This window comes from Labrus bergylta, chromosome 4 (assembly GCF_963930695.1).
Source record: "Labrus bergylta chromosome 4, fLabBer1.1, whole genome shotgun sequence".
Lineage (NCBI taxonomy): Eukaryota > Metazoa > Chordata > Actinopteri > Labriformes > Labridae > Labrus > Labrus bergylta.
Window position 1 is genome coordinate 5,235,669 of NC_089198.1, and position 14,221 is coordinate 5,249,889.

The window sequence follows — 14,221 nt, forward strand, 5'->3', positions numbered from 1 at the left end:
TCACAGCAGCCTGCTGTAGTCTGTAGTCTGCATTATTTTTTACAGAACTCTCATTTATTATTTTCTGTTTGTTGTGTGAGTATTAAATGCGTTTGTAGGCTGTTGGTAAAGGCTATGGCTCACTATGTGGACTGGTAGATCTCGGCAGACTGGTAACTTTAAAAGTAGATCTTGGTTCAAAAAAGGTTGGGCACCCCTGCGTTAGTGCATAACTCAACATTGTTCAGTTACGTATAACACGTAAAGCTCACTTTTTCAGTTCATTCCCCGTCCACGAATCCCTCGAATTCTTCTTCTTCAGTGTCCGAATTGAACAGTTGGGCGAGTACGGCATCCAACATGCCCGGCTCCCTCTCGTCATTATCCGAGTCAGTGTCGCTGAGCGCCGTGTACAACCAGTATGGATCAACCAATTAACCAATTGATCCATATATAAGGCGCTCCGGATTATAAGGCGCACTGTCGTTTTTTGAGAAAATTAAAGGCTTTTAAGTGCGCCTTATAGTGCGGAAAATACAGTAAGTGACTCATAGGCTGTTTCTGTGACAGCCGGCGCTTACTGAAAGAACTGGTTTAATCCTGCATTCACACCAAAGCTGGAAAAACAACTTCCAAACTCAGGAAAACAAACGGTCACAGGAGCATTTAAACAGTTTCATCGTCAGAAGTCATTAATTAGATCTTTGCTGAATAAAAACTCTTCTTGTGTTAACTCATCAGACAAACGATTGTGACCTCACAGACATTTATGTAACAGAAGAATTCAGCGAGATTATCCCTTTTAAGTATCTAAGATTGAAGGTGAGGGCATTCAGCAGCCGGACTCCGACATCCTCTCAGGCCGAGCTGATTGACAGGTGCTGGGCGGGGTGAAGACGTCGGGGTCGCTGATGCCCAGCTGCAGGTTGAAGAAGCGGGTGGAGGTGGTGACGCTGCTGTTCCTGACGTAGGTCTCCTGCACGGGGTAGCAGTCCTTCAGGGTGTAAACGCCCACCCAGGTCTCATCTGGTGGAGAGACGAGAAACAGGTCACAGCAGCTCTAAGAGGAACTGGAGGTTCATATCCAGCAGAAGTTGTTTCTTAAATCTGATGAAGCTTCATTTTTATTGTGAAGCAGCTTCAGGAAGAACGTACACAAACACTGGATTCAAGCAGCACGGACACTTTGTGTTTTAAAGTTCCCACAGAATCTAAAAGATGTTTAAAGGCTTTATATGTGATTTTTTGATCCAGCAGATGTCGCCCTTGAGCTCCAGCATGAAACCAAAACAACTCACGCTGCATTGTTGTGTTAGCATGCTAATGCTAGCGATCTTTATTATGCTGGTATCTTCACACTGCATGTAAATTTACCTGAAATGAGCGTGATCTAGAAACACAGTTAAGCAGTGAGTACAGTATGTTATTCTTCTTTTCTCTAGTCCCTCAATTAAACAACTTTTATACACGAGGGGAGGAGTCAGCCGGCCGTCCCGGCGATGTAAACAAACTGAAGGTAGGACTCTGAAAACTCTGAAAACATCACAGACAGTGGGACTCGGGTGTTACACCCATTGTAGACAGTCATGACTCACAGAGTTATTTTCAGAGCAGATACTTGATTTATTTTATATTTAAGTGTGAATAATCACATAGAAAGACTTTAACTGTTTTTAACACAGATGTCCTCCATTAAACGCAAGGTGTTGAAAAACTGAGCAGATATGGAAGTGCAAAAGATCGTAGTCTGTTCTGACGACCCCTGACTGTGTCAGTGCTCCTCCTGTTGTCTTGTCTCTCTCCCCACTCAGGTTGTCTTCAGGTAGAAAGGGGCGGAGCCAGTTCATTTGATGTCATGCACCTGGGCAGACTGGGCCTTGGTATATAAGCTGGTTTCTTAGTCTCTCTCTCTCTCTCTCTTGTCAACACTCACTTTGGTTGGTGGTCTTTTTTTAGCCACAACACCACACATTCACCATTGCCATCACCACTGATGGCCTGGATTGTGACAATGTGTTTACCACAGATAAACCTACTTTATGTCATTTGGAAGGTTTGATTTTGGTGTCAGGCTGGCTGCACCCTAAGCCGTCATTTCAGGAGGAGTGATCTGGATATTCTCTCGACCTGGATGTTCACATATGCACCTCACAGTGGGAGACTATCCCTGTCACTGGCAGTTAATACTGACTTATTTCTTTGATTATGACTTTCTGTCTGTGCATGTCCTTTCTGGTGTTGTGTTTAAAATATTTTAAAAACCAGGTTTACGTTGGCGTGCCGGCTTCCTGTCCGACCACTCCTGGACCTCCACGTTGTCCCCGGGGCCTCCGATGATGTACTGGTCCTCGAAGGTGGAGTTGGCTGGGATGTCGAAGGGATCCCAGGCCTCGGTCAGAGCGATCTTTGAGCAGTCCTTCGTCTTCTGGTCGATCTGGAACATCACCAGGCTCTGGTACAAAAAGATGTACTCGAAGAACCTGGAGCCGAGGAAGAGAAAAATGAAGGAGTGACATCTTTGAATGTCTTCTTCTGGCCAAAACAAACAGAACAAAACCTAAAAAGTATTTAATCATACATGAAAATCAGGAATTCCTCGCTTTTCAGAATCTGAAATCTGAAACATCTGGAATGTTTTATAATTAATTAAAATGTATGGCTTCATTTCTTTTGACTAATTGATTGATGGGCTTATGTTACAGCTCTAAATCATACCTTCTTGTTCCCATGTTGAGAGCTTTAACCACGCCTGCCTTTTCTTTACATTTATTAGCTATATTTAAAATATAAAAATAACCGCTCCATGATGACTCTATATTTCACTCTTTATCATTTTCTGAGCTTATATTTCTACTTTTATCAATCTACATCTGTCTTTTCTGTTGATATCACGATGGTTATTGTTATTTTCTCTCATGTATGTCGGTAGGTTTGCCGCTCACTCATCCATCACTCTGAGTGAAGAGAGGAACTTCTTATACGCGACCCTTTAATCCCTAAATCCCTGAGTGAATGAAAGTTTTTTGTGTTTACTTTTATCACAGTTTAATTTTGTGAAAATGTATTTATTTCCCTGAAAACTCGACTTTTTAATTATTTAATATATTATTTTGTAATGCCTAAAATAAGCTGGTTCAGAAGTGAGGCCTCTATTAACACTAAAATCTTACTAAGAAGGCTGATAACATCAAAGTATCTCAATACACTTATTGTAAACCATTGTCACCTAAAAAATCCAGATAAACATCTTATTTCAAGGTATATAACTAAAAATAAATAAAGGTCTGAACTGCTTGTAAAAAGTGAAAATAATATGTTTATGCAAATTTGACTTGATGACACCTTTTACATGAAGGTAGATATGTTGCAAAATAGGAGAGCTTGTAGAATGTGATGTGAGAAGTTGAAGAAAAAAAAGTGAACATGTAAAAATGTTTACTGGTATAAAAAATCCACTACTTTTCTGTCGTGAATCTGCGCTGCTTGACTTTTGCAACACATTTTGCGAGATGTCTGTAGAAAAACAAATTTGTACTTGTGGAAAGGCCCCCTCCCCCTCCCCCTCCCCCTCCCTCCCCCTTCCTCCCCTCGCTGTGTGTCTGCATGTGGGGGGAATTGGCCAATCAGAAGTAAATTTTCCCATTCAAATCCTCCATTGATTTTTCACAAAATTATTTTATCAAGAGATTGGTGACTGAAACCAAGACGACCAGCCACCTCAATACTCCTGACTATAGTACATTTCATTCGGCGCCTAAACGGCATCGAAAAAACTGAGAAAAAGGCAAAGATACAAGACTGTGTACATAATTTTTGTCCTACTATTGTTGACTACCTATCCCACAATCCCTTGCGAATTATTTTGTTTCTTCTTAAAAGTAACTTGAGTCGTTATAGTGTTTATACTTGAAGTGCTGTTACATAAAACTTTAAGTTCATGACTCATAAATGATTTCATATTGTCATCATTTCATGAATTCGATAAATAAATAAATAATAATTCATGTATGTTAAGCTAAAAGGTTAAAAACACTGTTAAAATCTTTCTGTTTCTATGTGGAACTAAAGTTCCTTGTTTTGCTTCCGCTACGACGGAATTAAGGGACGGACAAGCACACGTTACCTGCCTTGAATTTGTTTATTTCCACAAGTACAAATTTGTTTTTCTACAGACATCTCGCAAAATGTGTTGCAAAACTCAAGCAGCGCAGATTCACGACAGAAAAGTAGTGGATTTTTTATACCAGTAAACATTTTTACATGTTCACTTTTTTTTCCTTCAACTTCTCACATCACATTCTACAAGCTCTCCTATTTTGCAACATATCTACCTTCATATTTCTAACATTACAACAAGTTAAATTTGCTTGCTGAACCAGCAATATTTTTGCAGATTAAAAGCAATCCAGGTTTTATTTTGTATCTTGAAGAGGTTTTTCTGGACCTGTCAGGTGATTGTGTCTTTTAATGTATTGTTGACTAGAAATGACATAAATACACTTGGTAACATGGAGAAGAATGGCAGCAGAATCCAGGGACAGATGTACATAAATGAAGACCAGAGGGAATTAATGAATAACTTTAAGTAGTTTGACCTCTTCTCACTCTCTTCTGCACAAACTGAGTTCAGGTGCTTAAGTGGATCTTTACATCTCTGGTTAACAGGATGAAGGCGCCCTCTTGTGGTGATTTGTACTCTCTGCAGAAAGGCATCTGTGTTATTATCCTCCCTTGATATCAATCACACCGCTCAATGTAAATACTGTTACAACTCTTCCTCAAGTAAATTAACCCATCTGTTACATATATATATTTTATTATAAGTTATTTCAGCATGTTTGCTCGACCCAACACTGCACTATTCTCTCATCGAGCCTTGTACGTGTTAGTCTTTGCTTACATTGTGTTTCTTGTTGTAAATTAATGTTGTACTTTTTGTGCATTGAGAGTATCGTTTTAATGAAGTCAAATCCCTTAAGTGTGAAAGCATACGCGGCCAATAAAGCTGATTCTGATTCTTCTGATTCTGATGCTGCATTCAGGACACATTGGAAATATAGGAAAGAAAAGTTTGTCAAAATGTTTTTAGAAGTCAAAATGTTAAAGAAAACTCTGCTCATTCCTCAAAAGCAAATCTTTTTTAGTGAGGAGAGCTGAAAGAACAGAGAGTGAGTGACGGACGCTCTTCAGCTCTAAACACCAACACATGAACAAAGTGACTGAGTTTGACTCTCCATCAGCTTCTTACGACACCCTGCAATGAAGACGAGAAGAAAACATTTTGTTCATGTGTTTATTCAGGATGTCAAACTTCAGTTTGTTTACACATCAAATAAGTAAAGTGTGTTCAATGTCTCTTGTTCAATCATTTCATGAACACATTCACTTCATACACACAGTTTGTTTGATCTCCACTCACAGAAAACTATGATTTATCTCCTTATTGATTTAATCAGGAGGATTACATTTTTAAAACACCTCAGAGGACATTTTTTACTTTACTTTGAATATGAACAACAACATTTATTCTGACTAACTCATTTCTTTAAGTGTGATTTTATAGATTTTCTACAAATGTACAAAGTGGTGAGAAGAGAAAATCAACATTAAAGAAAAGTTTGCTGCTCTCTCTTCAGACTCATGAATCAGAACAGAAACAACAGCATATAAATGTATGAATACAAATAATCAAACATGGAGAGAGGAGAGAAGTTGATATTTTCACTCAGAGAAATGTCAGTTCAGGTGAACAAAAGTCATCCTGAGCAGTGAAAGAGTCCACGGCTAAACAGACACAGGAAGGAGTGTCACTTAAAGACACTCAAACATTTACAGAACAGACGAGAAGAGGTCAAAGTACCGCCCATAAAGTTTGATTGACAGGTGACGATGATCAGATCTCAGCAACGAGCATGAGTAAAAATCAAGTTGAATATTTAAAACACAGCAAGTTAAACATCTGTCTCCTTAATGACTTCTGTCTATTTCAGTTTACACAACTCAGCAGAGGCTCCATCATAAACAAACCTGAGTCCAGCATGTAGAGGCTGAGTGAATGTGGTCTGGACTCTGTGGAGGAGAGTCATGGTTTTAGAGATGCTGTAGAAGGACAGAATACCTGCTCTGTGATCCAGGTACACTCCTACTCTGGAGGACTCAGGACCTGAGACAGGAGTGCTGACATTGTTGTAACAAAAGTCATAACTGTTGCTGTAACAATCTAACCTCCAAGATTTATCATTACCTCCAAACCAGCATTCATCTGAGCCCCCTGCTCTGCTGATATTCTTGTATGTGACTGCTACACAAACTCCCTCTCCTCTCCTCTCCACCTCCCAGTAACAACGACCACTCAGACTTTCTTTACTCAGGACCTGCCACCAATCAGTGAATCTGTCTGGGTGACTAGAATAAGACTGTTGTTCTCTCATTACTGTTACTTTTCTGTTCCCATCAGATAATAACAGCTGTGTGTGTGCTGTGTTTGGATCCAGTGTGATGTCACATGAATATTTTAAGAACTCAGCTCTGGTCATGTACTCTGGTTTTGGCAGTAAAACATCCACTTCAGTCACTGTCTGTGAGATGTTTGTCCATTTCTCTCTCAGGAGGTCCTGTAGTTTATCTCTGACTTCTGACACAGCCGCTGTCACATCCTCAAAGTACCTCAGAGGACGGATCTTGATGCTGGATGAGTGTGTAGATTCACTGAGTGGTGACAGTGAGGGGTAGTCGTGTAGAAACTGGTTGTGATCTTCTGTGTGTGACAGCTTCTTCATCTCAGCATCTCTCCTCTTCAGCTCAGTGATCTCCTGCTCCAGCTTCTCCTGAAGCTCTCTGACTCGACTCACTTCAGTTTGCTGCTGGGATCTGACCTGCTGCTTCACATCAGAGCGTCTTTTCTCCATGAGACGGATCAGCTCAGTGAACATCTTCTCACTGTTCCCCACTGTTTTATCAGCGGAGCCATTGATAGCCTCCACCTCCTGTTGGAGCAGCTTCACATCTTTCTCTCTGTCCTGGATTCTCTGCCTGATGTTTTGCTGACTCACCTCGAGCTCTCTCTGCCTCTCGCTCCTTTCTGCTGCAGCTGAGACTGTGTCATGACCTTTGTGTTCGTCCATTAAACAGAGGAGACAGATAGACTGCTGATCAGTACGACAAAATACTTTCATCTCCTCATTATGACGAGAGCAAACGTTCTCCTGGAGCTTCTTGGAGGGCTCCACCAGCTTGTGTTTCTTTAATGGAGGTACTTCATAATGAGGCTGAAGATGTTTCTCACAGTAAGAGGCCAGACACTGCAGACAGGACTTACGGGCTTTCAGTTTCCTCCCGGTGCAGACATCACAGGCCACATCTTCAGATCCAGCATAGCAGTGATCAGCAGGAGCAGCTTGGAGTCCAGTCTTCTTCAGCTCCTCCACTAAATCTGCTAACATGGTGCTTTTCCCCAGGACAGGCCTCGGTGTGAAGTCCTGCCGACACTGAGGGCAGCTGTAGACTCTCTTCTCAACCTCTGTATCCCAGTGGCTTTTAATACACTTCATACAGTAACTATGTCCACAGGGAACAGTGACCGGATCCTTCAGGAGATCCAGACAGATCGAACAAGAAAGGGTTTCCTGACCCAGCTGAACTCCTTTCTGTGCCATTTCTCCTCTCTGTAACAACGACTGTCTGAGTTTCTCTTCCTGAGAAATCAAATTAGCTCCACCTCTGATCTGCACAGCATGTGTTTGTTCAGTGAACGTCAGCTCTTGTTGGTAACACCCATCCTCAACTTGTAGATCTAAAGGGGAGGAAACAAGGAAATATAGAGTCAGAGTGGAGCTGGCTGTGTTTGAGAGCAGGAAGAAGAGGGTGAGGTTATCAAGCTCTGCTTCGTTCCAGGAAGAGGAGCGGTGTGAGAGAGAGAGACTTGTTTACAACAGAGAACATTTCTCTTTTAAAAACACTTCTCATTTCAGATTTTACAAGATGAACTCTTCTTTGAATCGGAGGGTTTGGAGAAGGCTTTCTGCCCCCAGTACTGCATGTTGTTTGTACAGCAGCCTAGAGGTTGCTCTGTTGTGAAAGTGCAATGCAGGCTTCATGAAAGTCATTCATTAAACTCATAAATGTCTGTGTTGCATGCTGGGAAACGTATTTGTAATGCTTACTGTGCAGGCGTCACTTTGCTGCCACCGGTGTTTTCTGAAGCAGCTTGTGATGACGATGAGCCCTCTCTGTGCAGATAAATGCAATTCTTCCTCTTGTCTTCAAATATTCTGCTTGTATGTATGCAACACTGAAGCCTGCTCCCCGCCTCCACACTCTGTCACGCTCAGAGCATGCACGGCGGGGCTGACCAAGGACAGACTGGCATTCTTCTCATGCTCACATTGATTTGAAGCTTCTCACACAAACAGCAAAAGTGAGTCGTAACTAGTTAGTGAATTAAATTTTATTAGAATCAAGAATAGAAAACAGCAGCCAGCAGTAACTACCGTATTTTCCGCACTATAAGGCACACCGGATTATAAGGCGCACCTTCAATGAATGGCCTATTTTAGAACTGTTTTCATATATAGGGCGCACCGGATTATAAGGCGCATAGAATAGAACGTGTTTACAACTGAACAAGGCTGGGAGATATTGTGAATATATAAATATAAATACGTATAAAACGTAACGTATAAAACTACAAAAACAAAAGTACATAAGACGATTTCCCCAAATAATAAATAATTTCTTTGACGTTTCTGTTAACTCTCAAAACGTAGTTTTATACGTAGTGCATTCACAATAACTCAACGTTGTTCAAACGTTAATGTGCATATTCACAATATCTCCCAGCCTTGTTCAGTTGTAAACACGTAAAAGAAACACAGTCTGATACCGCTAATTCAAACGTTAGTGCAGGGGTGCCCAAACAGTCGATCGCGATCGACAGGTAGATCGCTGACTGATTCTCAGTCGATCGCGAGATGTTTTGTCAATATAAAATACAATTGGAAAATAGAAAAGTGATTTCAATTTCATCTCATTGCACTGTTTCCCACACACGATACCTGTGTTGGGAGCCCAAGTATACTTCCGACCTGTGTGTATTTAATTTTTCATTTATTCATGAAATTGCTACGTGCATGAGAGAGCGAGCGAGAGAGAGTGCAGGCATGCGCAATGACGTGCAGGTAAAACCGGGGGGGGGTAAATGTTTTTCCAAAAAGTCATATATAGAAACTATGCTACGAGTATTAAGCGCATTCGATGAAGCTGCAGCTACTTTTCTCTGCTCCTCTCTGCTGTCATGACTGTGAGCATCGCGGGGCACGAGACACACCAACAAACAGCGCACACGCGCACGCGCACGCGCACGCGCTCACGCACGCGCACACACACACACACACACACATACACACACACACACACACACACACACACAGACACACACACACACACACACACACACACACACACACACACACACACTGGAGCGCCAGCCACTTTTTACTTTTAGTGCTACAGCACACAGTTGATCCGTGATCCGTACGGACCGAGGTGGGAACCCACGTGACCCGGTCAAACGGTCGGTTGGACTTTACTCCGTTCACTCTCACCGTGTCTGCAGCTAATTTAACAAAAGCAAAATCATCTCACAGCAGCCTGCTGTAGTCTGTAGTCTGCATTATTTTTTACAGAACTCTCATTTATTATTTTCTGTTTGTTGTGTGAGTATTAAATGCGTTTGTAGGCTGTTGGTAAAGGCTATGGCTCACTATGTGGACTGGTAGATCTCGGCAGACTGGTAACTTTAAAAGTAGATCTTGGTTCAAAAAAGGTTGGGCACCCCTGCGTTAGTGCATAACTCAACATTGTTCAGTTACGTATAACACGTAAAGCTCACTTTTTCAGTTCATTCCCCGTCCACGAATCCCTCGAATTCTTCTTTTTCAGTGTCCGAATTGAACAGTTGGGCGAGTACGGCATCCAACATGCCCGGCTCCCTCTTGTCATTATCCGAGTCAGTGTCGCTGAGCGCCGTGTACAACCAGTATGGCTCAACCAATTAACCAATTGATCCATATATAAGGCGCTCCGGATTATAAGGCGCACTGTCGTTTTTTGAGAAAATTAAAGGCTTTTAAGTGCGCCTTATAGTGCGGAAAATACGGTAAGTGACTCATAGGCTGTTTCTGTGACAGCCGGCGCTTACTGAAAGAACTGGTTTAATCCTGCATTCACACCAAAGCTGGAAAAACAACTTCCAAACTCAGGAAAACAAACGGTCACAGGAGCATTTAAACAGTTTCATCGTCAGAAGTCATTAATTTGATCTTTGCTGAATAAAAACTCTTCTTGTGTTAACTCATCAGACAAACGATTGTGACCTCACAGACATTTATGTAACAGAAGAATTCAGCGAGATTATCCCTTTTAAGTATCTAAGATTGAAGGTGAGGGCATTCAGCAGCCGGACTCCGACATCCTCTCAGGCCGAGCTGATTGACAGGTGCTGGGCGGGGTGAAGACGTCGGGGTCGCTGATGCCCAGCTGCAGGTTGAAGAAGCGGGTGGAGGTGGTGACGCTGCTGTTCCTGACGTAGGTCTCCTGCACGGGGTAGCAGTCCTTCAGGGTGTAAACGCCCACCCAGGTCTCATCTGGTGGAGAGACGAGAAACAGGTCACAGCAGCTCTAAGAGGAACTGGAGGTTCATATCCAGCAGAAGTTGTTTCTTAAATCTGATGAAGCTTCATTTTTATTGTGAAGCAGCTTCAGGAAGAACGTACACAAACACTGGATTCAAGCAGCACGGACACTTTGTGTTTTAAAGTTCCCACAGAATCTAAAAGATGTTTAAAGGCTTTATATGTGACTTTTTGATCCAGCAGATGTCGCCCTTGAGCACCAGCATGAAACCAAAACAACTCGCGGTGCATTGTTGTGTTAGCATGCTAATGCTAGCGATCTTTATTATGCTGGTATCTTCACACTGCATGTAAATTTACCTGAAATGAGCGTGATCTAGAAACACAGTTAAGCAGTGAGTACAGTATGTTATTCTTCTTTTCTCTAGTCCCTCAATTAAACAACTTTTATACACGAGGGGAGGAGTCAGCCGGCCGTCCTGGCGATGTAAACAAAGTGAAGATAGGACTCTGAAAACTCTGAAAACATCACAGACAGTGGGACTCGGGTGTTACACCCATTGTAGACAGTCATGACTCACAGAGTTATTTTCAGAGCAGATACTTGATTTATTTTATATTTAAGTGTGAATAATCACATAGAAAGACTTTAACTGTTTTTAACACAGATGTCCTCCATTAAACGCAAGGTGTTGAAAAACTGAGCAGATATGGAAGTGCAAAAGATCGTAGTCTGTTCTGACGACCCCTGACTGTGTCAGTGCTCCTCCTGTTGTCTTGTACCTCTCCCCACTCAGGTTGTCTTCAGGTAGAAAGGGGCGGAGCCAGTTCATTTGATGTCATGCACCTGGGCAGACTGGGCCTTGGTATATAAGCTGGTTTCTTAGTCTCTCTCTCTCTCTCTCTTGTCAACACTCACTTTGGTTGGTGGTCTTTGTTTAGCCACAACACCACACATTCACCATTGCCATCACCACTGATGGCCTGGATTGTGACAATGTGTTTACCACAGATAAACCTACTTTATGTCATTTGGAAGGTTTGATTTTGGTGTCAGGCTGGCTGCACCCTAAGCCGTCATTTCAGGAGGAGTGATCTGGATATTCTCTCGACCTGGATGTTCACATATGCACCTCACAGTGGGAGACTATCCCTGTCACTGGCAGTTAATACTGACTTATTTCTTTGATTATGACTTTCTGTCTGTGCATGTCCTTTCTGGTGTTGTGTTTAAAATATTTTAAAAACCAGGTTTACGTTGGCGTGCCGGCTTCCTGTCCGACCACTCCTGGACCTCCACGTTGTCCCCGGGGCCTCCGATGATGTACTGGTCCTCGAAGGTGGAGTTGGCTGGGATGTCGAAGGGATCCCAGGCCTCGGTCAGAGCGATCTTTGAGCAGTCCTTCGTCTTCTGGTCGATCTGGAACATCACCAGGCTCTGGTACAAAAAGATGTACTCGAAGAACCTGGAGCCGAGGAAGAGAAACATGAAGGAGTGACATCTTTGAATGTCTTCTTCTGGCCAAAACAAACAGAACAAAACCTAAAAAGTATTTAATTTATAATCATACATGAAAATCAGGAATTCCTCGCATTTCAGAAGCTGAAATCTGAAACATCTGGAATGTTTTATAATTAATTAAAATGTATGGCTTCATTTCTTTTGACTAATTGATTGATGGGCTTATGTTACAGCTCTAAATCATACCTTCTTGTTCCCATGTTGAGAGCTTTAACCACGCCTGCCTTTTCTTTACATTTATTAGCTATATTTAAAATATAAAAATAACCGCTCCATGATGACTCTATATTTCACTCTTTATCATTTTCTGAGCTTATATTTCTACTTTTATCAATCTACATCTGTCTTTTCTGTTGATGTCACGATGGTTATTGTTATTTTCTCTCATGTATGTCGGTAGGTTTGCCGCTCACTTGTCCATCACTCTGAGTGAAGAGAGGAACTTCTTATACGCGACTCTCTAATCCCTAAATCCCTGAGTGAATGAAAGTTTTTTGTGTTTACTTTTATCACAGTTTAATTTTGTGAAAATGTATTTATTTCCCTGAAAACTCGACTTTTTAATTATTTAATATATTATTTTGTAATGCCTAAAATAAGCTGGTTCAGTCTCCAAGTGAGGCCTCTATTAACACTAAAATCTTACTAAGAAGGCTGATAACATCAAAGTATCTCAATACACTTATTGTAAACCATTGTCACCTGAAAAGTCCAGATAAACATCTTATTTCAAGATATATAACTAAAAATAAATAAAGGTCTGAACTGCTTGTAAAAAGTGAAAATAATATGTTTATGCAAATTTGACTTGATGACACCTTTTACATGAAGGTAGATATGTTGCAAAATAGGAGAGCTTGTAGAATGTGATGTGAGAAGTTGAAGAAAAAAAAGTGAACATGTAAAAATGTTTACTGGTATAAAAAATCCACTACTTTTCTGTCGTGAATCTGCGCTGCTTGAGTTTTGCAACACATTTTGCGAGATGTCTGTAGAAAAACAAATTTGTACTTGTAGAAAGGCCCCCTCCCCCTCCCCCTCCCCCCTCCCTTCGCTGTGTGTCTGCATGTGGGGGGAACTGGCCAATCAGAAGTAAATTTTCCCATTCAAATCCTCCATTGATTTTTCACAAAATTATTTTATCAAGAGATTGGTGACTGAAACCAAGACGACCAGCCACCTCAATACTCCTGACTATAGTACATTTAATTCGGCGCCAAAACGGCATCGAAAAAACTGAGAAAAAGGCAAAGATACAAGACTGTGTACATAATTTTTGTCCTACTATTGTTGACTACCTATCCCACAATCCCTTGCGAATTATTTAGTTTCTTCTTAAAAGTAACTTGAGTCGTTATAGTGTTTATACTTGAAGTGCTGTTACATAAAACTTTAAGTTCATGACTCATAAATGATTTCATATTGTCATCATTTCATGAATTTGATAAATAAATAAATAATAATTCATGTATGTTAAGCTAAAAGGTTAAAAACACTGTTAAAATCTTTCTGTTTCTATGTGGAACTAAAGTTCCTTGTTTTGCTTCCGCTACGACGGAATTAAGGGACGGACATGTACGGTGCACACACGTTACCTGCCTTGAATTTGTGTATTTCTACAAGTACAAATTTGTTTTTCTACAGACATCTCGCAAAATGTGTTGCAAAACTCAAGCAGCGCAGATTCACGACAGAAAAGTAGTGGATTTTTTATACCAGTAAACATTTTTACATGTTCACTTTTTTTTCCTTCAACTTCTCACATCACATTCTACAAGCTCTCCTATTTTGCAACATATCTACCTTCATATTTCTAACATTACAACAAGTTAAATTTGCTTGCTGAACCAGCAATATTTTTGCAGATTAAAAGCAATCCAGGTTTTATTTTGTATCTTGAAGAGGTTTTTCTGGACCTGTCAGGTGATTGTGTCTTTTAATGTATTGTTGACTAGAAATGACATAAATACACTTGGTAACATGGAGAAGAATGGCAGCAGAATCCAGGGACAGATGTACATAAATGAAGACCAGAGGGAATTAGTGAATAACTTTAAGTAGTTTGACCTCTTCTCACTCTCTTCTGCAC

At 41.1% G+C, this 14,221-nt stretch overlaps 3 protein-coding genes across 3 annotated transcripts; all 3 read right to left on the reverse strand.

Moving 5' to 3' along the window:
- Positions 1–684: 684 nt before the first annotated feature.
- LOC109975952 (mammalian ependymin-related protein 1-like) lies at positions 685–2,708 on the reverse strand. The gene is made up of 3 exons (XM_065953374.1): positions 2,695–2,708; positions 2,251–2,459; positions 685–1,005 (listed from the first exon to the last, which is right to left on the reverse strand). The coding sequence occupies exons 1-3, from the start codon at positions 2,706–2,708 to the stop codon at positions 812–814; spliced, it is 417 nt and encodes a 138-aa protein (XP_065809446.1). The 3' UTR covers positions 685–811.
- A 2,560-nt stretch (positions 2,709–5,268) lies between these two features.
- Positions 5,269–7,677, reverse strand: LOC136179122 (tripartite motif-containing protein 16-like). The gene has a single exon (XM_065954489.1). It carries the CDS (start codon positions 7,632–7,634, stop codon positions 5,961–5,963), a length of 1,674 nt encoding a protein of 557 aa, XP_065810561.1. The 5' UTR covers positions 7,635–7,677; the 3' UTR covers positions 5,269–5,960.
- A 2,462-nt stretch (positions 7,678–10,139) lies between these two features.
- On the reverse strand, positions 10,140–12,114 carry LOC109977581 (mammalian ependymin-related protein 1-like). Its single transcript, XM_065954493.1, has 2 exons — positions 11,868–12,114; positions 10,140–10,622 (listed from the first exon to the last, which is right to left on the reverse strand). The coding sequence occupies exons 1-2, from the start codon at positions 12,097–12,099 to the stop codon at positions 10,429–10,431; spliced, it is 426 nt and encodes a 141-aa protein (XP_065810565.1). The 5' UTR covers positions 12,100–12,114; the 3' UTR covers positions 10,140–10,428.
- Positions 12,115–14,221: the final 2,107 nt, after the last annotated feature.